This window comes from Barbus barbus, assembly GCF_936440315.1.
Source record: "Barbus barbus genome assembly, chromosome: 14".
Taxonomy (NCBI): domain Eukaryota; kingdom Metazoa; phylum Chordata; class Actinopteri; order Cypriniformes; family Cyprinidae; genus Barbus; species Barbus barbus.
In genome coordinates, this window is record NC_136742.1 from 4,851,639 (window position 1) to 4,877,309 (window position 25,671).

Consider the following 25,671-nt stretch of genomic DNA (forward strand, 5'->3'; position numbering starts at 1 on the left):
TTTGATTGGCATCTCCTTCAGCCAAAAGAATGCTCTGCATCGCGTTCAACACGAGCTCGAGCATTTCATTGGCTGAGACGGCTGTCAATCAGGGCAGGCGAAGGACTGAACACGCCGGGGTGAATGACACATGTGTCGCTTTATTGACTCCTCATTGAGGGTTTCATGTCTAGCGTTGAAAGAAGTTACAGATAGCGGTTCGAAAACGCTCCGTCCATTATATTTACGTTACTTTACTATGGAAATGGAAAAAAAGAAAAGAAAAAAGATGATGATAATGGTGTCCACACACCAATAAGCGTGGCTGCAGTTTTTCAATATATATATAAAAAAAAAACAGTAAATCAGTCGAGGCTGTGTGTGATTATAATCACTTCACTGTGTATATTGCATTTAGGCCGGTCTGTATTCACAATAGAAGCTACAGCAAGTTTCTATGTCATTTTTAGACGATAATAATTGTAGCTAATTATTACCGAAAATAGCTGTTGTGTGCTGTAAGAGATGCCATATAAGAGTAAGTTAATCAGACAGATTTAGATGTGTTGATGTTTAATGGATGTTGCACAGGCAGTCTTTCATTATAGGTTCAAGAGCCTTATAACGGCGATGTTTGGCTCAATGCTTCCATCTGTCGACCAGTCATCATATTTTAGTCACAATGACATAGGGTTTAGGTTAGACTAGGTTAGTATTTACTTTTAGTAGGCAATCAGCACTGTAATTGACAGGTCTGATGAAATCTTTCAAATTGGGCATGTGCTGGGACACACACACACACACACACACACACACACACACACACTATGCTATCCTATTTGCTGTCCTTGTAGGGATTCTCCATAGGTGTAATGTTCTACTGTACAGACTGTATTTTCTATAGACATACAGCTAAACCTTCCCCTTACAGGAAACTTTCTGCATTTTTACATTCTCAAAAAAACTCATTCTGTATGATTTAAGCTTGTGACATAAGTCCCCATGAGTCTGTGTGTATTCAGGTTTAAGTCCCCATCGGGATATATAAACAGTTAGGCCTACACACACATACACACACACTTGTATTCCTATAGGGCATTCCATAGGATTAATGTTTTTATACTGTACAAACTGTATTTTATAAGCTTGTTTATACCATATAAAATGTCCCCACAAGGTCCAAATTTACTAGTATTTCTATACTTGTGGGGACATTTGGTTCCAGTAATGTAGGGAATACTAATAAACACAGAGAGAGAGCTCACTAGCTCATAAATGCCCTCTACTAATCAATGCCGATTACTAAACAACAAGAACAAAAACAAACGTTGTGTTTCTGCACTTAAAATGTTTGTGAAAAAAAAAAATTTCCGCTTCAGGATATTTTTATCCCACACTTCTGTTATTATTATCTCACAATAAAACTTCTTCTTCTTCTTCTTCTTTTTTTTTTTGCTATTCTAAGTTTATATCTCACAATTCATACTCTGATTTTTGCTTTTCTGAGGGGAAAAAAAGTCAAAAATGTGAAATACAGAACTAAACAGATTCACAATTCTCACTTTTTATCTGAAAATTCTGAGTTTAAATCTATCAATTTTAACTTTTTTCTTTGGTTTACATCTATTTTGTTTTGCTCATCCATGAAATAACAAATAAAGGTATAAGTCTTTTCTTATCTCACAATTTTGACTTTTTTTCTTTGCAAAATATCAATTAACATCTTACAATTCTGACTTCTGAAAAAAAAATCTGAATTGTGAGAAATAAACTCAGAACTGAAAAAAATCTGAATTGTTGGATAAAATGTTTCGTTTTATTAGCTTTTATTATGTAAAGTTATCTTTTTTATGATTTATTTATTTGTTTGTTCATTCATTCATTCTGTGGTGAAAATGGGCTTCCATTAAAAACAAAACAAAACAAAAAATACAATAAATTTGAGTTAACAGGACCACCTTCATTCATATGTTGGAGTGAGGAAGACAATAATAAATAAATAAATAAATACGCTTACTGGAAAACTTGAAAGATGAAGAGATCAATTTAAGATGTTATTCTTAATTGCATCAGTATGCTAATTAAAAGTATTGCCAATGTATTTCCAAAACAATACTTTACCTCAGTGACAGCAGGCTTTCAGTCTGAGAACACACTGCTTTAGTGTCACACGGATGGGACGGCTGCAGCAGCTGCTCACACTCATTGAGATGCCAGTTGTAGTCTTGAGTCTTTGGATTGTGTTTCATGACCAGAGACACGTAATGTATGCGTGCTCGCAAATGGCAGTTAATCACAACACAGTCTACGGCTACAGAACACAGTAACTTGCTTCCAAGACTGTTAAAATTCATTCTCACAATTTACACAAAACCTCATCTACATTAGCCAGCTACTTTACCTTGGTGACTTGCAAATCAGCAACATTTGTACCAATGTTTGACATAAATATAAATCTGTTAAATTTGTAAAATATATATTTAATACATAATTCAATGCATAAAATAATTCAGATTCACTATGTATGGGCATATCTTATGCAAAACCCACTTTTCATTTGATAAAAATATCCAAAACCCAGTAATATGCATAAAATGAAATTATTTGGTAAATACACTACAAAATACACCATCATAATATTATAAAAATAAAGAATTAAGGTAATTTTAGTTTGGTTTGAATTAGGAAAACAGGTTCTGCAAAAATAATCAAGATTCAAGTACCATTTTTTTTCTCCAGAAGGTGGTGATAATTACCTAAAAATGGGCAGTTCTTCAAGGTGTGTAATTTTATCATTGCAGGATGTGGCAAGTACTCCAGAGTGCAGTCTGGATGATTCCATTGGTTTATAACACGGCAACTCTTATTGGTGTAGACCCGAGCATGCGCATTCGATTTTGTAATTCATTTGGCCATATTACAGAAATATGATGTGCTAACTAGTATCATAGGCCTATCTTAATTATGATCTGTTTAGTAACCATGGTGATTTTAGTCAGATGAAGTCATAGCACTTCATTCATATTTCCTTGAGGCACTAAATTGGGATTTTATACGCAAATGACGATAATTTAGATGTATTTTAGAAATGATTTTTCGCTTTAAAGCACGTGTTTGTTGTTGTCGTTTAAAGAGATGAGTTAGCCTATACATTGCTCAATGCATCACAAACGTGTAGGTTATAAAGTGCTAATAAAGTGTTTTCATGGCAAGCTCAATGTTTCCAATATAAATCTTAATAAAATATTTGAGCCTATATTGATTCTCTTACCATTTTCAAAGGTCCCTATCTTATAGTAAATAAGTGTCCATGTCTTCAGATATTAAAAATCCAGTTATTAATGTATCCACACCCTCATTGTGTGCCTGTTCTAATCTGTGTACGGGATCAATTTAGATTCAACACTCGATCATTGCAGCCATATAGACCTGCAGAACTATCCAATATTAAATCACTCAGAGCTGTAATACGTGAGCACTTTTAATGAGTAAAAGAGGCCGTTTCTGTGATTAATATTTTTTTATTTATTAAAGATATAATAACTAACCTACTAAAAATCTCACATCAATAGGTCTAATACAGTACAGTGATTCCTGGTTCTTTTTAAAGGATTGAGCCACAAAACCAGTCATTTAATTTGTGCATAGCCTATATATAAAAGTATAAATAAAAATGTTACAGAGAAAATATATATGCACTAAAACACATTAATAATAATATTTGATTCGATTTGATTGGTCAGATTTAATAACAGCTGTTTTAGTAAACAAAAACATTTCAAATAGGCCTATATGCAAAATAATAATAATAATAAAATATTGTTCATTTTAAGGTTTAAATATTAAGGTTTTCATTAAGGTTTGTCTTATTTGTCACCGCAGTTGTACTTTAAAATAAAACCATTTGCGGGTTTGTCCTATGTTTTACTGAACTACAGTGAATGATCATCATTTCCTAAGTTTGTGCTTATCCACCAATCCTAAAATAATGAATATGGGCAAAGAATAATATACAAATATACAAAATAGACAATGTATAGCAAAAAACACAATATAGCCAATTATGTATGTACAGTTATGCACATATCATAGCTGTGCATACATAATTGTCTATATTATATATTGTGTTTTTTGCTATTTTGTATATTTGAATATTATTATTATTCTTTTTATTATCTGTGTTGTCGCTGTCATTCTGTCGCACTGTGGAGCTTCTGTCACTAAAACAAAATCCTCGTATGTGTAAACATACCTGGCCAATAAAGCTCATTCTGATTCTGATTCTGTCGCCCCGCCGCATCGTCCAGGGTGCACTCTGGGGCTACTCGGATGTGGCCCAAAGGTACAGCATTCCCTGAACCAATGCTTTTGAGTACCTGTCTGGCACTATTTTTGCAATTCTGTTTAACACTACAGCTTTAATATGAGAAAGTGAACGTTGAAACGGGCCAGCAAACCTTTTTACCATTCAGAGATGTAAAATAAAATAAAATAACAAAAGGCAGCAGTTTATTTTCTGTTTCTATTCTCTCCTTTCTTTTAAGGCTGACTGTGAGCTTTGGCAATTGTAACATGCTTTAAGAAGTTTGGAAACAGTAAAGTATTTATAGCCATATAAACAGGCTCTATTGGTATTCATGCAAAGGAGGTCAATTTCTGAGCCAGTTACTCGAGTTGTAAAAACCAGGTGAAGATGAAGATGAACTTATTCCATGCAATAGCTGAACATAAGCAGCTAAATTCTGACTTAATACTGAAATGTTTGGACATTATTATGGTTTACATATTTTTTTTAAAGTGAAAAGTAGCAATAATTCCAGTAGTTATTATTATTTCTTCCACCTAGTGAAAACTGGAAAACTATTGATGTCGATGATTTTGTGAGGAGAGTTTCAGTGCATTCCTGTAGAATGGGCTTTTAGAGAAAGAGGAAAGAAATGCATCATGAAATCTGTGCACAGTGTGTGTGTGTGTGTGTGCGTGCGTGCGTGTGTGTGTGTGTGTGTGTGTGCATGTTTATGTGGTTTATGAGGACACAAATTTGTATAATGACATGGGTATGACAGAGGTATTACAATATGAAGGTGGTTTATGAGGACACTGCCTATGTCCCCGTAATTCAAAAGGCTTAAAAAACATACTAAATGGTGTTTTTTTGAAAATCTAAAAATGCACAAAGTCTCCTGTGAGGTCTAAGTTTAGGTGTAGGGTTGGTGTAGGGCAATAGCACACACAGTTTGTTCAGTATAACAACCAGTACGCCTATGGAGAGTCCCCATAAACCACAAAAACCAACATGTGTGTGTGTGTGTGTGTGTGTGTGTGTGTGTGTGTGTGTGTGTGTTGCAGCACTCCTAGCTCTCACACTTACAAAATGAGTGAGTCATATAAAAAATAAAAATAAAACTCAACCCAACAACAATAAAACCAAGATAAAAATGCCCTCATATCAATGTATATTACTGTACAATTGTGATCAAATTGCTTCCAATCCAAGATCAGTAATGTATATCTCCAGCCTTCATGCTAGCACTGCATTTTGCTGCATTCCATGACACAGTCTCAGAAAAAAAGGCACAAATCTCAAAAGGTACTGATATGTACAATTTAGGGACTAATGTGTACTGTTAAAGTAATGAAATGTACCTTTAAGGCACTAATACCCTAGTAAAAATTAAATATACCATTTACAGTAATATTAATTTTTTCATGCCAAGTATACAACACATACATTTCAAATTTGTATGTACTTAATAAAAATCCCCTGCATTTGTACTTTTAGTATACTAAACTGGTATACTTGAAGTCTGCTAAATTGGAACAACTAATTTTGTGGTTAATGCACTTTAATTGTGCGGAAGTCCAACTAAAGATATTCAAAAGTATATTTGATTGAGCAAAAGTGGAACTATTGCAAGTATAGCCTACTTCAGATACACTTTAAATATCTTGCATTTAAAGACCGATATTATTCAAAGATCACACAATCCTCATCAATAGTGACATTAAAACACATTTTAAGCTTAAAATTATTTTGCAATTAATTATTCTCCAAATAAAGTTTAATTCAAATTTTTATATCAGTAAGTCTTGAGCGATATGTCCGTAAATATGTTTATAGACTTGAACTGAAATAAATGTATTTGAAATATATTACTTTTTTACTAGGGTATGTAAATAAGGTACAAAGATGTACTGTTTATGTAGCTTTTGTTTTAGCATTATACCTTTTTTTTCTAAGAGTGCACTTTGTTTAAGTGCTCCTGGAAAGAATTGCTGGAAATGACACTCATTCTGAAATGGTTGTTTGGAGACAGTCTACTGTAGGCTCAGAGTTCAGAGGATGCCGTCAGGGTTCAGTTTGGGACACTCTTCATAAAAAGCATGTTGTGACTTCTCAGCCGTAGTGCTGTAAGGTAAAACGAGGGCAAAGATCAACAACATTTCATGTGTATCAAGTTTAACTGTGATAAAATATGTTCTTAATTAAACAGTGTGGCTTTCTTTACACGGTTAAAAAGCTTAGTTATTTTGATTCGTGGTTTATGTTATATCCAGCCTTCCTTATTAAAAAAAGGAAAGGGGGAAAAACTACATCCAGGCAGAGAAAACTATTTTTAACATGTCTCTTGTTAGTGTGCTGGCATTATTTTAGCATCCCTACTGTAAGTGTCAACAACGAATCACGGTCAGTCCAAATAAAACACTAAAAAATCTTAGTAAAACTTTGTAAATTGCAGGAATTCACATTCATGAAATCTCCAAGGGTAAATGAAAACAAGGCCCAAATGGAATCTGTTGATGTTTTCAGCATTTCTGTGTGGATTTGGGGGAAGAATGTGCAGAATGGATTAGGGCCGAAAACCATTAGTCAGAATGATCAACAGTAGCTAAGCATCCGAGTTATTTATTTCTTTGAAAAAGGTATAGCACATCAAAATGTTTATCGGTACAGCTGAGAGAAATGTGTTGACACAATCTTTTTTGTTTTCATTTTAGCATTTCTATTTCGATACTATAAATGTCAGAAAAAAGTAGTTTTGAAACGTTCACTTTGAGATTTAATGCATAATAAATTGACAAAATTGCACATGTCCTCATCTATAAATTTGCTTCCATTAAAGCGCTGTTTCTTTGTAATGTTCAAGGGTGTGTTAAATCTATTCTGACTTCATACTGTATAGTGGAATGGCACACACACACACACACACACACACAAAATCTAAATTCTTAATTTTTATGACTATCAATATTTTTATGATCTCATATCACAGTTGAATGACCTAAGTCATTTCAGGGCAGCATTTCTCATCCAAGTCGAACTGTGGCTGGTTTGACAGCTTGTCAAGGGTTTAAATGAAAGATTTTTTGTTATGAGAGACAATAAAAACAACTTTGTGCACCGCTTCTTTCCTGGAAAAAAAAAAAACAACAAAAAAAAAAGTAATACATGCATGTAGAATACATGCATTTCCTGGAAAACCAACCCTACTGGACGTTGTGACGTCATTGCTTTCCAAGAAGAAGGAGAAGCTTGCGATCTGAGCACTGAAAATTATTTTATCTATAATTTTATAGATAAAACAGTAAACCATCTGTAAAAGATCAATTGGATATATTCAATGATCTAATTGTTAAAATAAGTACATTTTTAGTAGCCTGTTAAAAGAAGTGGCACTGTGTTAATAAATACCACATGCCTACATCAGCTCTCAGATGAACTGAGATTTTATGCAGCTTTTCTTTAATCTAATGAATTAGATTAATTAGATTATTTGACAATTAGATCCGTGTTATTAGAGTTTATTGAAGCAAAAGTCATAGTTAATAGTTAGTTAATAGTGAGAATTGGTCCCCAAATGAAAGTGTGATCAAATGAATGTATTTGGCCAAGCGCTCATGGGTCTGCAGTGTCTCACCTTACACCGGTGCGCTCCACATCCTCTATAGTGTCTGGCAGGGGCTTATGGGCCGTCTCAGGCAGAAACATAGTGAGGGCGGCACCTATGAGTGGGCACAGTCCGAATACCACCATGGGGGCGTGACGGCTGATGTTTCTCAGGAGGTAGATGATGGGTGCAATCACTCCGCCTGCCCGTGCGCACATCGAACCCATACCAATGCCGCTTTGTCTGAGAAAAAGAAAGATGTGTTTCTGTATCTCACATCTCAACTGAACACTGGGAAGTGTTTGAATATGGAGAAGTGTAATGTAACAGTGTGTCCTAACCAGGCCTGATGCAACACAATTACAGTAGAAGTCATTTGTATATGTGAGGGGGCAAACTCCTCAAGATGGGTGGAGACCATGGTGGCCATTTAGAAGTCGGCCATCTTGGATACAACTTTTGTTTTTTCAATAGGAAGAGGGCCATGTGACACATCAAACTTATTGGTAATGTGACAAGAAAAACAATGGTGTGCTTGGTTTCAACGTAACTTTATTCGTTCATGAGTTATTTACAAGTTTCTGACCACTTATAAAATGTGTTCAATGTGCTGCCCATTGTGTTGGATTGTCAATGCAACCCTCTTCTCCCACTCTTCACACACTGATAGCAACACCGCAGGAGAAATGCCAGCACAGACATCCAGTATCCGTAGTTTCAGGTGCTGCACATCTCGTATCTTCACACCATAGACAATTGCCTTCAGATGACCCCAAAGATAAAAGTCTAAGGGGGTCAGATCGGGAGACCTTGGGGGCCATTCAACTGGCCCACGACGACCAATCCACTTTCCAGGAAACTGTTCATCTAGGAATGCTCAGACCTGGCACCCATAATGTGGTGGTGCACCATCTTGCTGGAAAAACTCAGGGAACGTGCCCAGCTTCAGTGCATAAAGAGGGAAACACATCATCATGTAGCAATTTCAAATATCCAGTGGCCTTGAGGTTTCCATTGATGGTGCACCACCACATTATGGGTGCCAGGTCCGAGCATTCCTAGATGAACAGTTTCCTGGAAAGTGGATTGGTCGTCGTGGGCCAGTTGAATGGCCCCCAAGGTCTCCCGATCTGACCCCCTTAGAAGAGTGGGAAAAGAGGGTTGCATTGACAATCCAACACAATGGGCAGCACATTGAACACATTTTATAAGTGGTCAGAAACTTGTAAATAACTCATGAACGAATAAAGTTACGTTGAAACCAAGCACACCATTGTTTTTCTTGTGACATTACCAATACGTTTGATGTGTCACATGGCCCTCTTCCTATTGAAAAAACAAAAGTTGTATCCAAGATGGCCGACTTCTAAATGGCCACCATGGTCACCACCCATCTTGAGGAGTTTGCCCCCTCACATATACTAATGTGCCACAAACAGGACTTTAATATCACCAACCATTCCCATGTTATTACGGTGTATCCATATAAATGGCCCACCCTGTACATTTAGTGTAACACATTACTCAAGATTAGGGAGTCTGATTCAACAGGAATGTCAGAAGCCAAGTCCTGACTGTGGCGAAAGGAGGAGATGGGGATGGAGGAGGGTAATTTGCTCCTGAATAATGCTGAATAGCGCTTATGTAAGGATGCCATGATATGTGTCGTATTCCTATAGGTAGATGTGATCAGCTGAGAGTCAGCTGATGCAAGCTTGACTCACGTGACCCGCCAGAACTAACGCTATGCTTGATTTCTATTGATATTTGGTCATAACTTACAAAATTGTTAGCAAGAGTGGTCCATTCAGAACTAAGACAAGCTTCATTATCATAATATCTGATTTAAATGGCTGTCACATTTGCTTCAAAATAATAAACTGCACTGAATAGAAACCTCAAATTGTTGTCATAAACTGCTTAATTCCCTGAATTCTGTGTTGTTGAGTGGGCAGTGTGCCATGCCAATGACTTAAATTGCATCAAGCCAAACAGAATTTTTTTTTTCAAGCAGTGAGTGAGTAATTCACTTTAGTAACATGAATATAAATAAGTTTCTAATGCAAGCTGTGTGAATTTATCAGTCAAGATAAATGCCAATTGTACTGTTTATTTCTTAATACTGAAAATAATTATAGTTCCATCCAATTAAAATGGACTATTTCACCTCATTTTTTTTATATGTGGTGGTGATGGCGCAGTGGATAAGACACATGCCTTTGGTGTGAGAGACCCGGGTTCGAATCCACTGTGAAACACCAATGTGTCCCTGAGCAAGACACTTAACCCCTAGTTGCTCCAGAGGCGTGCGACCTCTGACATATATAGCAATTGTAAGTCGCTTTGGATAAAAGCGTCAGATAAATGTAAATGTAAATATGTTTATTTAAAGTATCATATTGTTAGCATAGCATTAATACTAACAAAAAACTAACAAATAAATTGAATGTGTTAGTCCAGTCTCTTGTGCGTTTCTCTGTAGCAACACTGCTTGTTTTATTATGATGCACATGAGTTGCTGCCTAGATAGAGTGCTCTCTAACACAGATTAAACCAGCCTATTGAGTCTAAGAGGGTTTTCTGATCTCAGATGGTTTAAGCTTGTATGGCAGGTCTTCCAACCAAGCTGGTGTTCCTCTTAAATAAATATTTCATACAAAAATAAAAATGAAGAAAGAAAGTCATACAGCTTTGAGTATAAAGATATCACATTTGATAAAACTCTTGACCTTGTGTACCTGATGACTGTTGGGAAGACCTCTGCTGAGTAAATGTACACAATGGACAGCGAGGCGGTGATGCCAAACTTGCCCACCATGGCAAGTACAGTGCGAACAATAGACAGATCTGTGAAGACAGCAATTATGAATGGAAGAGGTTTGTTATGACAGAAAGAGATGTGGTTTTGTTTTACAATTGCCTCGAGGGAGGGTGGCACACACAAATCTTCATTCTGAATCCTCATTTGAATCATGACATCACTTTTTAGTGAGTTATATAAACAGTTTGCGTAAGTCAAGGTTTTTAAATGTGGCTCAGAATTCTCCAGGCTTCTGTCCCATCAACAATAGTAAACAATTGCATGAACACTGTGGAGCTATAATATCATTACATCAAATGGAGCCTGTGGTCTGTTTATTGGATGCTATTATTATTATGTGTCAAGCAAAACCCACGGTACACTCACACACACTGTTACATTACATTCCAGCATCTTTGGGGTTTCTTTATGTTTCCTTTTTCCTTCAAAAGTTGGGACAATAGAGTATCTTAAAGTGCCTAGTAAAAAAGTTGATGCTCTTTTTCATGCTACTTTCCACCAATCTGTGATTGTTTCTGCTAGAGAAAAGGTAGTTCTTGACTGGCGAAAAAAAGGCTGCATTGTCTTCGAAAACTAGCTGATCTCAAACTAGGAAACACTAGCGTCAAAGGTATAATGACTGTAACTTAATTTTCAAAAGAATAACAACTTCTAGTCTAGTAAGATTGATGCAAAACTAAGTTAACTGGCACAAAATTAGATCGATTGTAATCAGCAGCACAAATTCAGTGAAAAGGCGGATGTTATTAGTACACATGAGTTTAGAGCTTTAGTTAAGTAAAGGTTTGGTTTTCACCTACCATCTGGAATGAATATGGTAAGAAGGCAGGCCAGGCCGCCTACTGCCAAGAATGCTAACTGGGATATCCTGCGTGAGCGGTTTAGTGTGAAGAGAGTAATGGTTCGTGCTGGCATCTCCACCAAGCCAAAGATCATCTGCGTCAGGTAGATATTCATACCAAAGTCTGAAATATTCAGTGACAGCCCATAGTACACCAGGACATTCACAAACCTGTAACAAACAAAATCCAATGTCACTTTTGTGAACTTTAGAACTCTGCAAATGAAAATGAATATGGGAATGGCCCAAGCTCAGAACTATAGCAGAAGTTTTTGTTTTTAGTTCTTATGAAACATAAAAGGGAAACATGCAAAACTTAAGGGAAATGAGAGCCACAACAGAAAATGCTGGAAAGTGTTACTGAAATGGATTATAACCAAAAGCCCATCCCCGAAAAGCCCTGAAATTTCTTCAACAGCTTTTGTGAACTGAAATTACGATAGTGTTTTGAAACGATGGTTGCTCTAGTGTAATTTGTAATTTACTTATTTACAGGTAGTCATGTAACTGGACCTTTTACACCAAAAGGGCAAAAAAGAAAGTGTTCAAATTGCTCAAAAAGTGAAAATTGATAACATAATTTGCAGATCCAGTAAAGATAAGATGTTATTGATAGCTTTCTTAATCCCTTACGTTTCACTTCACACACATCACTCTTTTTCTCATTAATGTACTGCAAATTCATCGATATTTTCTTCTTTTTTCATTTTTAGACTGAGAATTCTAGACCTGAATTTTGAATATAGGAACAATGATTCATAATGTTCAACTTTTTAATCATTCATTTTGAATTCAAGTTGGGTTTTTGCAGTTAACTGTTTTTGTTTTTTTTGTTTTTTTTACCACAAGTAGAAGAGAATGAGGGACTGTTTCCTCATTCTGGGCGTTCGGACCAAATCGATGACAGTGTACTTCCTCGGCTCTTGCAGTTTCTCTGAGTTTTTAGGGCTCTGCAAAACAAGGAAAACACATTTCAAGTAGGACTAGATACCTCTGTAGTACAGGTTTGAGACTGAGACTAATTTGAATATTTCTTTCTGAGGAGAGCTGTTACATCACAGATAAAATGCAAATACAACTGCATAGCCCCACGGGAAAATTTTGATATGGTAATTGTTTTACAACAAGTAAAACTAACTTGCAACATGTTTCTAATTGGTCCAAGATGAGTATAAACTGGTCCTAGATGGTTTGGGTGTTGTCAAACTAAACTAGTAGCTGGTGATCAAAAGTGTCAAAATTTTAAACCAGCTAAATAACCAGCTGGAAAAAAAACTGTGACCAACTGAATGTGTAAGTTCATCCGGACCAAAAATGTTAGTCACTCTCATGTTGTTCCAAACCTGTATAACTTTTTTCCATGGGACACAGAACAAGTACTCATTGTACTCGTTCATCTTCAATTACTATGAATGTGGACTTCCACAAAACACAAAAAGGACACAAAATCACTATTATAGTTTCATAAATTTAGTCCTAGTTCACTGTATTCTAACTCATCATTCTATATCTGCGTCCTCAATTTTGTCTTCAAAGTCAAAAACAGGGACTCTAATAATCATACAGACAAAATTTCACTTCAAGAATAATCAAAGTGGCATCAAATATTAAGGTTAGTTGTAGATTTGGCATTCATCATCTCTATCCTAACTTCCAGACTTCTCCAGTTATATGTTATATTCGTCAGCAAGCGAGCATTCAGATCTGCATTCATCCAATCAACAACTTTTTCAACAATTAGATATATTTCACAATATGGAAGAAAAGATATGTTGCAACATCATGACTGTACTGTATATTTTGGATGTTTTCCTGATTAAACGCAAACAGCTCAGGTCATGGAGTGCAGTACGCTACTAATGAGGTAATTTAGCAGTGTTAACTAAGGGAGATCCAAAATCTACAGTGCTGGGGAGGCTCTAAGAGTTGTTTGAAAATGCCCGAGTATATAGGATGCTTTTGTGTTGTTTTTGAAGCTCAGGTCTCCATTCATTGTATTGCATGGATCAGTGTATTATTTTTATTTTGTGCTTCACAGAAGAATTCATTCAGGTTTAAAAATCACAATAGGATGACAAAATTTTTAACTATTTAAAAAAATATTTAGCTGGGTTTCACAGATTAATTCAAACCCATAGTGCCTAAATCCCAGGAGGAGTGAAGTGGAACAGATGCTATAATTCTTCTTTGGAAATGAAGTTTTATACAAATTTTGGTTTGTTCACTTTACATGTTAGTAAAATGGTCTCTTCATAGCAGGGCAGTTCTTGGCCAGAATAAGCTGCAATAAGGACCAGTTTTTTTGCTTATAGTGAAAAGTTTAACTACGTGAGACTAAAGGCCCGTTCACACCAAGAACGATAACTATAAAGATTACGATATTAGCGTTCACACAAGCGAACGGTATCGTCTGTTTATTTTAAGTGCATGCTTGTCTGCCACTTCAGCAGGATTGATTATGTTTGGCTGTCAATATTTGTATCCCTCATCAGCTGGAAAAAATAATTCTGAAAGTGATTCCAACGATATCGTTTCTACGAGACTGGGCAAAAATGGCCTGCATGGCAGAGTTCCAAGACGAAAACCGCTGCTGAGCAAAAAGAACATAAAGGCTCGTCTCAGTTTTGCCAGAAAACATCTTGATGATCCCCAAGACTTTTGGGAAAATACTCTGTGGACTGACGAGACAAAAGTTTAACTTTTTGGAAGGTGTGTGTCCCATTACATCTGCCGTAAAAGTAACACAGCATTTCAGAAAAAGAACATCATACCAACAGTAAAATATGGTGGTGGTAGTGTGATGGTCTGGGGCTGTTTTGCTGCTTCAGGACCTGGAAGACTTGCTGTGATAAATGGAACCATGAATTCAACTGTCTACCAAAAAATCCTGAAGGACAATGTCCAGCCATCTGTTTGTGACCTCAAGCTGAAGCGAACTTGGGTTCTGCAGCAAGACAATGATCCAAAACACTCCAAAAAGGCGGTTCATGCTCGAAAACCCTCCAATGTGGCTGAATTACAACAATTCTGCCAAGATGAGTGGGCCAAAATTCCTCCACAGAGCTGTAACAGACTCATTGTAAGTTATCGCAAATGCTTGATTGCAGTTGTTACTGCTAAGGGTGGCCCAACCAGTTATTAGGTTTAGGGAGCAAGCACTTTTTCACACAGGGCCATGTGGGTTTGGATTTTGTTTTCCCTTCATAATAAACAACTTAATTCAAAAACTGCATGTTGTGTTTACTTGTGTTATCTTTGATTAATATTTAAATTTGTTTGATGATCTGAAACATTAAAGTGTGACAAACATGCAAAAAAATAAAAAATTCACACCACATCTTTATCGTTATCTTTAAAGTTATCGTTCTTGGTGTGAACGGGGCTTAAGTGTATGCCATACCTGACAGAGCTCAATGTCATCGTCTACCAGAGGTTTGCCATTAATAAGTGCTGCCTTACGAATCAGATCCAGTGCCTCTTCATGCTTGTTATTGGCCATTAACCAACGGGCAGACTTAGGAAGCACCCTGAAAATTCACAAAAAATAAACATACGTAAATAACAAGAAAATGCAAGAACAGTGGCCTCCTAAGAACCAGGACCGTTTCGGACACTTAAGTCACAAGACACATTGTGGCCTTTTTGTGTTTGCAGCTCACCAGATGTAGAACAGGAAGAGGAAACCTGGGGCAGAAATGGCCAACTGTAGCTTACGCCAGTCTCGGATGAGGTAGGCCACACCTGCAAGCAGAATGTAGCCAAAACCAAAGAAGTAGTCTGTGATGACACCTGCCAACATGCGCTTTTTTGGGCCCGTCCACTCAGTGCCTGCAGAATGAAAAGACAAAATGTACACACTGGACAAGAAGCTACACTCACAGTAAACCAGAAAATCCCAGCACCATTAGACACTGTATTAGGCCTAGTCTCAGGCTATGTTATCACAGACTCTGCTGACTCAACCACAGTACAATTCGAAAGAATATATATTCTTATTATTAAGACAATTCTCTTGCTGCTAAAATAATAATGGTCAATACAATTTCTTTCTAACAGGCCATTTTCTCTAGTTCCAGAAAGCTTGACAAAACATAACAAGTTAAAATATTAAAGTCTTTAGTGGATCTTTTACTTACCCAACACAAATGCATTCATGATTACTGCAGAAATTGTCATGCCCACCACGAAGCGAAGCAGGACATATATGTAGAAATTTGGGGCGAAAGCGACTCCCACTCCAAAGATGGCCTGTGCTGCTAAACCAATCAATATGATCATTCTGCGGCCATATCTGAAATAGCATAAAACCGTACGTCATTACAAAGATAGACTATTGTGTGATTAAGCTCAGTTAGTAATATGTTTCCTATAAAATAGGTGTGCATGGGTCCACCCTTGTGAAAAAGAATAATATATATATATATATATATATATATATATCCGCCGTGATGGTCTTCAGTTTGGTTCTGGTGGTCTTCTGCTCCAGTCTGGAGGTCTTCTGCCCTGTCTGCTCCGCACTGGTGGGCTTCTGCTCTGTCAGCTCCACCGTAGAGGTCGGCTGTCTGGCTCTGTTGGTCATCTGCTCCAACATGGTGGTCTTCTGCTTCGTCTGCTCAGGTCTGGTGGTCATCTGCTCTGCCGTGGTGGTCTTCTGCTCCGCCTGCTCTGCTGTGGGGATATTCTGCTCTGCCCTGGTGGGCTCTAGTCCCGTCTGTGGCGCACTGATCGGCTTCTGCTCTGTCTGCTCCACCGTGGAGGTCGACTGTCTGGCTCTGGTGGTCATCTGCTCCACCGTGGTGGTCTTCTGCTTCATCTGCTCAGGTCTGGTGGTCATCTGCTCTGCCGTGGTGGTCTTCTGCTCCGCCTGCTCTGCTGTGGAGATATTCTGCTCTGCCCTAGTGGGCTCCAGTCCCCGGCTACTCCACTTCCATGTGGACCTGGCCCTCCGTCCCTCCCCCTGTTCCGCCTCCGCTCCACCAGAGGTCACTCGCTCACCACATGGACTCTTGCACCACACTAACTGTTGCACGCCACCTCAGACTAAAATTCCCATCATCCATTGCACTGACGACACACAGCTTATTGCACTGATCACACAGCTGATTGCACTGATCACACACCCTACATAAACCATGGACTTCCTCTTCCTCTCTGCCGAGTCTTGTACCATTTATCACTCCCCTAGTGTTAGCTGCCTTACCGAGCCTTCTGTGTGTATGTTTAGCTCTGAATCTGGTTCTGCGTGTAACACTCTCCTAGTGTTAGCTGCCTTACCGAGCCATTCTGTGTGTTCTAGGTTTAGTTTGTTTTGTTTATAGTCTCGTTTCCCATCCTTGTATCGTGGATTTACCCTTTGGCTTGCTGTTTGGACTCTGTTTGCACCTCTCTTGGACTACTGCTCGTATACCTGGATTATCTCTCTGCCTTGCCCTGTTGGATACTGTTTGCCGATCGTCGACTCTCACTAGCCCTAGGATTGCTCTGTGTCTTGCCCGTACCATACCTGTTTGCCGTTGTTTGACCCTGACTGTTTTTTGATTATGTTTATTATTAAAAGCTTGCACATGGATCCACACGTCTCATGTCTCGTTCGCCCCATTACAGTATTACTTTTGAGTTACTTTCACCAAAATAACTACAGAACTAGAACTAAACACCATCCAGCCGCTCTTGACAGTCACGGACTGTCATGTTTCTGCCAGCGCGGCAATTTCTATCAATAATTGACGGATGTCTAAAATATAAAGATAAGGAGAAGCCTAAAACAGGCCCGGCCCGCGTCTGAAATAGGACATGAATACTGACCCGAAACCCGGCCCTAGGGATGTAAAAAAGTCGGATCCGATTTTAAATAAAATTTTAAAAATAAAAAAATTTTGGGCTAAAAGTTTGTTGTAACGTAGGGTTGTTCTTAAGGTATAGTTGTTACACTACTGCGTTACATCAAAAAGTAATTCGTTACTGTAATACATTACTTTTGTAACGCGTTACTCCCAACACTGTCAACACTGTCCATCACGGACTATAAAACACCACCCTCCAGATCGGGGAATGCGGACGCTTCTCTGGCTGACGAGCTGAACACTTTTTATGCTCGCTTCGAGGCTGCAGCTAATCACGCTAACGGCGCTAGCAGTGCTAACTGCATGCACGCTGAGGAAGCCGGTGAGGACAACGTATTCACCATCACGGAGCATGACGTGAGGAGGGCATTCAAGAGAGTGAACATCAGGAAGGCAGCAGGACCAGATGGCATCACAGGTCGGGTTCTGAAGGCCTGCGCTGACCAGCTAGCACCGGTGTTCACCGAGATCTTCAACCTCTCCCTGGAACAGTCCATAGTCCCCTCATGCTTTAAGCAGTCCACCATTGTTCCTGTCCCCAAGAAACCGCAGCCCACCTGCCTAAACGACTATCGCCCTGTAGCCCTCACATCAGTGGTGATGAAGTGTTTTGAGAGACTGGTCAGAGACTTCATCATTGCATCACTACCAGACACACTGGATCCACTACAGTTTGCATACAGACATAACCGCTCCACGGAGGATGCCATCTCACACCTCCTCCACACCACAACAAGTCACCTGGACTGCAGAAAAGGGAATTATGTAAAAATGCTGTTTGTGGACTACAGTTCAGCGTTTAACACCATAATTCCCTCCACACTCACCTCCAAGTTGGAGGTCCTTGGTCTCAGCACATCCTTGTGCCAATGGATCTCCAGCTTCCTGAAGGACAGACAGCAAGCCGTACGGATGGGTAAACACACCTCATCCTCCATCACCCTAAGCACTGGAGCCCCTCAAGGTTGTGTTCTGAGCCCCCTGCTGTACTCACTGTACACTTATGACTGCGTGGCCACTTCCAACTCCACCACCATCATCAAGTTTGCTGATGACACTGTTGTGTTGGGCCTGATCTCAGACAACGACGAGACGGCCTACATACAGGAGATTAAGAACCTGGAGAGTTGGTGCCAGGTGAATAGTCTACACCTGAACATCAGCAAAACTAAGGAGCTGCTAGTGGACTTCAGTACGAAGCAGGAGCGGTCATACCAGCCGATCACGATCAACGGGACTCCAGTGGAGAGAGTGGACAGCTTCAGATACCTGGGTGTTCACATCACGCAGGACTTGACTTGGTCCTGTCATACCAGCACCCTGGTGAAGAAGGCCAGGCAGCGTCTGTACCATCTGAGACGCTTAAGGGACTTTAGACTTCCCTCTCGGGTGCTTAAGACTTTTTACACCTGCACCATCGAGAGCGTCCTGACGGGCAGCATCACTTCCTGGTTCGGGAACTGCACTATGCAGGACAGACGAGCCCTCCAGAGGGTGGTGCGTTCAGCGGAACGTACCATTCACACCGAGCTCCCTGACCTGCAGGACATCTAGAGCAAGCGGTGCCTGACCAGGGCCAGGAAGATAGTGAAGGACCTCAGCCATCCCAACAATGGACTCTTTTCTCTGCTCCGTTCAGGGAGACGCTTCCGCTCCATGAAGGCGAACACAGAGAGAATGAGGAGGAGCTTCTTCCCGCAGGCCATTCGGAGTCTTAACCACTCTCCACTATAATCACATCACCCCACACTTCCACTTTGCACATTTTTCAAGTACAATCTGCACTAATTTGTAGAAGGTTACGTAAGGATAAATGAGTGGGACTTACATACCATTTGTCTTTGTCTTTAGTATTCCTTTTACTCACTTATACACTTTACTGCACAGCACACGGACACTTTGTCACTGACATACACTTTACTTTTTATAGAATCTATATAGAATCATATTCTATTTTTTATTCCTCATATCTATTTGTTATTTTATTTTATTGCTAGTTTATTTCTGTATATATGTTTACTGTACTTTTTCTATTTGTATTTTTGTAAACTTGAGGTTTTTCTTAATTTTGTTGGACAATTTGTTGGTCAGTCGTATAATACATTTCACTACATGTCGTACTACGTATGTATATGTATGTGACAAATAAAATTTGAATTTGGACTGTGTGTGTAATATATATATATATATATATATATATATATATATATATATATAAAATCTCTCTCTTTCGTCTATAATTTTTAACATGCAACGTCATCAAATACACTCACTGGCCACTTTATTAGATACACCTTGCTAGTACCGGGTTGGACCCACTTTTGCCTTCAGAACTGGCTTAATTCTTCGTGGCATAGATTCAACAAGGTGTTGGAAACATTCCTCAGAGGCATTGGTCCATGATAGCATCACACAGTTGCTGCACATCTATGATGCGAATCTCCGAATTTGAGTAAAGTGAATTCATTGTCATGTTCAAGAAACCAGTCTGAGATGATTTGGGCTTTGTGACATGGTGTATTATTCTGCTGGAAGTAGCCATCAGAAGGGATCCATGCTTTCATGTTCTTTACGCCAAATTCTGACCCTACCATCTGAATGTCCTCATCAGACCAGGCAATGTTTTTCCAATCTTCTAGTGTCCAATTTTGGTGAGCCTGTGCGAATTGTAGCCTCCGTTTCCTGTTCTTAGCTTACAGGAGCGGCACCTGGTGTGGTCTTCTGCTGCTGTAGCCCATCTGCTTCAGGGTTCGACGTGTTGTGCGTTCAGAGATGGTATTCTGCATACCTTGGTTGTAATGAGTGGTTATTTGAGTTACTGTTGCCTTTCTATCATCTCTAACCAGTCTGCCCATTCTCCTCTGACCTCTGACATCAACAAGGCATTTTCGTCCACACAACTGCAGCTCACTGGATATTTTCTCTTTTTCGGACTATTCTTTGTAAACCCTAGAGATGGTTGTGCGTGAAAATCCCAATAGATCAGCAGTTTTTTAAATACTCAGACCAGCCCGTCTGGCACCAACAACCATTCCATGTTCAAAGTCACTTAAATCCCCTTTCTTCCCCATTGTGATGCTCAGTTTGAACTTTAGCAAGTCGTCTTCACCTCATCTAGATGCTTAAATACACTGAGTTGCTGCCATGTGATTGGCTGATTAGCAATTTGTGTTACCAAGCAATTGAACAGGTGTACCTAATAAAGTGGCCGGTGAATGTATATTTCGCTACATGACAATTTTCAATGGACATGATGTTAAATTGTATTTTAGTTTACCTTAAATGCTTGTCAGCACATGCAACAGTACACTTTATTCCAGAGACAATATAATTTTGTATGTGAAAAGAGTATATTCAGTTCACACTTTGGTAATGTTTTTATTATTTTCATTAAATGTACTCTTTTTAAAAATATGCTAAAGTGCACTTCTTTTTCAGAAGGGTTATACTGGACTGGTCTATTCTAAATTGATTGCTGACAATGGTGCTAGTAACATAAAAGTCATGAGTTTGATTCTCAGGTAATGACTGGACTGATCAAATGAATACCTCCTGGATACAATGTCACTTTGAGTAAAATAGCCTGCCACATGTAAAAATGCAAACTGTAACATCTTAAAATTAAATCTTATCATTTTAAAAGGCCATGCATCCAACCAAACTCCCTAATATTTGAAAGGGTGCTCAATGCAGCATGTTGATATAGAGGATTTTCATGGCAGACTGGATGTTTTTAATGTGCCATGCACAAAAGTGCCTTGTGCTACAGTCTGTAACAAGGAGTACTTGTAAGATCTGACATGAAATCATATCATCCAGACTACATTAAAATATGTCTTTACTTGCATTGAGGATAAACATGATTTGTGCCAACCGCAATATTGTTTGTGTGGTGAATTGTTGGCTGCCAAGAGCATGAAACCATCAAAGTTCAATTTTAAGCAATAAACTATTTTAGTTCTATATTGGATCGAATGTATAATCTAGCCTGTTTAGAACCACATACAGTGGATGGTGCACAGTCTCATGTAAACATCTGTAGTCTTTCCAGTATTTTAGACCATTCCATCCCACATTCTCCCTTCAGTTCATTCAGCAGTTAATGTTTTCACACCACAGTGCTGCTATTGTCTGCTCAGCTCTGAAATGTGAACATGTGCTGCTTATTAGATCCGCTCTCTAAAACCACTACATTTCCAATACTGCAGAATCCATCTGATTGGCTCTAGCACAAGACATACTAGTCAAATCACTATGCCTCTCTATAAATATTAGTAAATAAAACCAGAAATAGAAGTCTGCATACAGGACAGAAGCCTTCCCAGCCGTCTTAGAAGTGTGACAGAGCATGAACTGTGTTTCTCACAGAGTCACATTTGTCAGCTTATTGAAAGGGTGTGTTCAGAGTTTTTCTGAGACCTGTTTATGTAAAATATCCAAAACTTCCTGGTATTTAAGCTCTTGTCCAGGCACGTGCAGTTCACAAATCATCCTGTGTCAATCAGAACGGTTTCTAACCTGATATTAGTCCTTGAATTTCAGATCCTGTTTTTTCCCCCCACTGGAATGAAAAGTTTTGGATGTGTGAGAGTTTGAGAGATTGTGTGCATTGAAAGTTACCTTGAGATTCTTCTACTTACTTATCAGAGAGGGCGCCAAACAGAACAGCTCCGACCAGCAGCCCAAACATATAGATAGAAGATCCAATGTTGTTCAATGTAGCATTTTCACACACAAGGTCCCACTGTAAAATAAGGTCACAAGGTCAAAATAAAATAAATCAGTGTTATAACAGTCAGGTGGTTTGTGGAACATTATGGCTAGTTGTTGTCAGTCCAAGGTGGTTTATCAGTCCTAACCAGCTTGGTCAAGATGGCCTGCTATTCCCCCAAATAGTTGTCCAGTTGGTACAATAGCCCACTGATCCATCTTGACTTACTACTGTCAAGCTGATTACCATATATAAATACATTTTTACTAGAAACTGGTTTTAGTTGAAATTTTCAGCAGGAACTGGAGGAGCCCACTGTAAGAAAAAAAGTGCAAAAACTTTACCTTTAGAGGTACAACAGCTTGTCACTGTTGCAGTCTCATTAAAGAGACAACTTTGTACCTTACCTGCCCCTAAAAGATTCATATTAGTACCTTAGCATTGTATATATGTATATATATATGTATGTATATGTATATGTGTGTATATATATATATATATATATATATATATAATATGTATGTATGTATATGTATGTATATATATATATATATGTATGTATATGTAAACATATATACATACATACATACATATATCTATATATATATATATATATATATATATATCCTTAAGGTATAGTATTTAGGGATTAATAAAGATGGCCCATGAAAGTATTGCCATAGTGACAACATGTTTTTCTGAATGAATATACTTAATTATTTCATTATCACAATTTGGAATTAACTCTCATCTGTCTTCACCACAAAAATACCTTTGGTAGGATCTTTGTTTGTTTTAGAAGCAGTTTGTTTTAGAAACACTGTCCTCGAGGTCTATATGCATGGACTGTAAAGCAGAGAGGTGTAGCAGATAGTCAGTCCCCGTTGTGAGGTTGGGCCAAGATCCAATCTTTGTAAATCAAAGCAGGTCCTGCCAGGATGCCCTGCTGTGAGCAACCCATCTCTCTGGTCACATGTCGCAAAAGAAATGTAGTTCCATTTCCGTCTTGCAGTCCTGTGAGCTACACCACTTTAATGAAGCCATCTGAGATTCCTTCACCACAGGAGGCCAGAAATTCTCAATGCAGTCAGCACCCAAAACATCTAAACCACAATACATGACCGGCTCCGATAGCACCAGAAAGACGCGTTAAGAAAGAGCAATGCTGTGCATGTTACATCACAAAACAACCACATCCTTTTATACAACTGTGATGTTTTGAGATTAGCACTCACCTCTGTGACAATAGTGCTGAGAAAAACATCCTTGCTGAATTCCCATCCTCCCGTGCAGCCGTTTGAAGTGGACGAGTGCTCAGTAATTGGTAGACTGTGATTAAGCTGGGACAGAGGGCCATCCTTAACGGATGTGCAGGACTCCCCAGGAGCAATGCTTAAGTTGAAACCCAGCGTAGGGCCACCACCATCGCCCGGTGGCCAGGTGGATCTGCACAGGTGAGGGGGCACAGCCCCAGTGAAGACAGACACCAACATGTGGAAGGCCAAGAAGATCTGTGGCAGGCAGATCCACACATAAAGCGTCTTCTGGAAGCGTCCAAACCCTCCAATCCGGTCCAGGACTTCGTCAAAATTCATCCTGCCTTTCCTTGAATGTCACTTCATGAAACTTACACAGCATCCATTGAGGGGATGATGACTGGGCCCTCGAGTCTTAGGACACAACAGAAGTTGGTGTGTAAGTGCACATGTAAGTAATGCTCTAGATGTCAGGTCGGTATTATGATATTATCAATGCTATGAAATGGGTATGGCTAGGAGGGACAGGCGCGTGTGAATGGCCGGTGTAGGTCTCCTCACACCTGTAGCAGAGAGAGGGAGGGAGGGAGAAGGAGAGACGGAGAGCGCTGCAGCGGAGTTCTGACTGTTTGGGTTGTTTGAGTGCAATATAAGGAGGGGAGGGCTGGGAGTGACCTAGATATCTGAAATGAGCCAGTGAGCATGAGGGGGAAGGACTATTGGGTGAAGGGGCGGGGATTATCTGTGACAGGAGGGAAGAATTACTTTCACACTCTCTCTCCGTCTGCATTACAAACTCCCCCTGCATTTGTTTCTTCCTCTTTATGGTCATTTCATTCACAAACTTTATATCTGTGAGTGAGAGAGCAGAGGAAGTGTAAGAGAAAGTAAAGGAGGTTTGATTTTCCCATTGACTGTATGCATACTTTTTACTCACAATTAGGGGTCACACTCAATAAACTCGGAAATTGCTGCTTATATAGTTAGGCAGGCAGTTGTTAAGTTTAGGTATGGGGAAGGGTTAAAGGATCTAAAACATGGCCATGCAGAATAAGACAATAACATGTGCTTTATAAGAACTAACAAACAGTCCATATGCTAGTAATATTCATGCCAATAAGCAACTAGTTAATAGTGAGAAATGGTCCCTAAACTAAAGTATTACCAAACTAGGTTTGCTAAAAGAGATCCTATAAAAGAGCAACAAACTTTATGAGCGTTTGAGCGTTATGTTGACAATAAGTAACTTTGCACCTACATGTCAACTAACACTCTAAAAAATGCTGGGTTAAATATAACCCAGTGCTGGGTAAATATTGGACAGAACACATGCTGGGTTGTTTTCAACCAACAGTTGGGTTAAATGTTTAACCCAACCTTCTGGGCAGTAACCCAACGCTGGGTCTAAACAACCCGATCGCTGGGTTCGTTCATATTTTACCCAGCGCTGGGTTGTATTTAACCCAGCATTTTTTAGAGTGTAGAGTATTAGTAGACTGTCTGCTTAATATCTACCTTAGGGGGGAAGTCGTGGCCTAATGGTTAGAGAGTCGGACTCGTAATCGAAAGGTTGCGGGTTCGAGTCCCCGGCCGGCAGGGATTGTAGGTGGGGGGAGTGAATGTACAGCGCTCTCTCCACCCTCAATACCACGACTGAGGTGCCCTTCAGCAAGGCACCGAACCCCCAACTGCTCCCCGGGCGCTGCAGCATGGCTGCCCACTGCTCCGGGTGTGTGTTCACGGTATGTGTGTGTGTGTGCATTTGTTCACTACTCACTGCTGTGTGTGTGCACTTGGATGGGTTAAACGCAGAGCACCAATTTCGAGTATGGGTCACCATACTTGACAATACGTCACGACAAAAAAAAAAAATCTGCTAACTCTTTATTGTCATGGTCTCAGTACAGTCTACTAGTACTCTACTAACCCTCTATTGAGAGTTAGTAGATATGTACGTGCAACGTTACTTATAGTCAACAGAATGTGTTAAAGGGACCATCAAAAGTGAAAAAAAATTCTTCTTTTGTGAGGTGTTTCAGCGCTAACTTTGCAATTAAGTGCGCATGTATGCATGTAAGAGTAATCTAATGAAAGACAAATTATTTTATATTAATTGAATGATCTGTTGTGTTATGCATAGATAAAACTCAGACAGACAGCCTATCCTTCTGTAATGATCCACCTCTCTTTGTCTCTCTGCCTGTGTTTTTGCCTCTCTTTCATCACTTCTTTTTGACTGATTTGAGGATCATAGAGGGGGAGATGGATGAATTTAAGGGGGAGTAATGTGTCTGCTGTTTTTCAGCATTCTTCAGAGAGGCGTGCATGTGG

At 39.1% G+C, this 25,671-nt stretch overlaps 1 protein-coding gene across 1 annotated transcript; it reads right to left on the bottom strand.

Annotated features, from left to right (window-relative positions):
- Positions 1-5,419: 5,419 nt before the first annotated feature.
- Positions 5,420-23,679, bottom strand: LOC306880306 (organic cation transporter protein-like; the record flags this gene model as incomplete). Its single annotated transcript, XM_079433762.1, has 10 exons — positions 5,420-6,388; positions 7,899-8,111; positions 10,607-10,715; positions 11,490-11,701; positions 12,374-12,480; positions 14,931-15,057; positions 15,190-15,358; positions 15,667-15,821; positions 22,014-22,117; positions 23,320-23,679. The coding sequence occupies 10 exons, from the start codon at positions 23,677-23,679 to the stop codon at positions 6,316-6,318; spliced, it is 1,629 nt and encodes a 542-aa protein (XP_079289888.1). The 3' UTR covers positions 5,420-6,315.
- Positions 23,680-25,671: the final 1,992 nt, after the last annotated feature.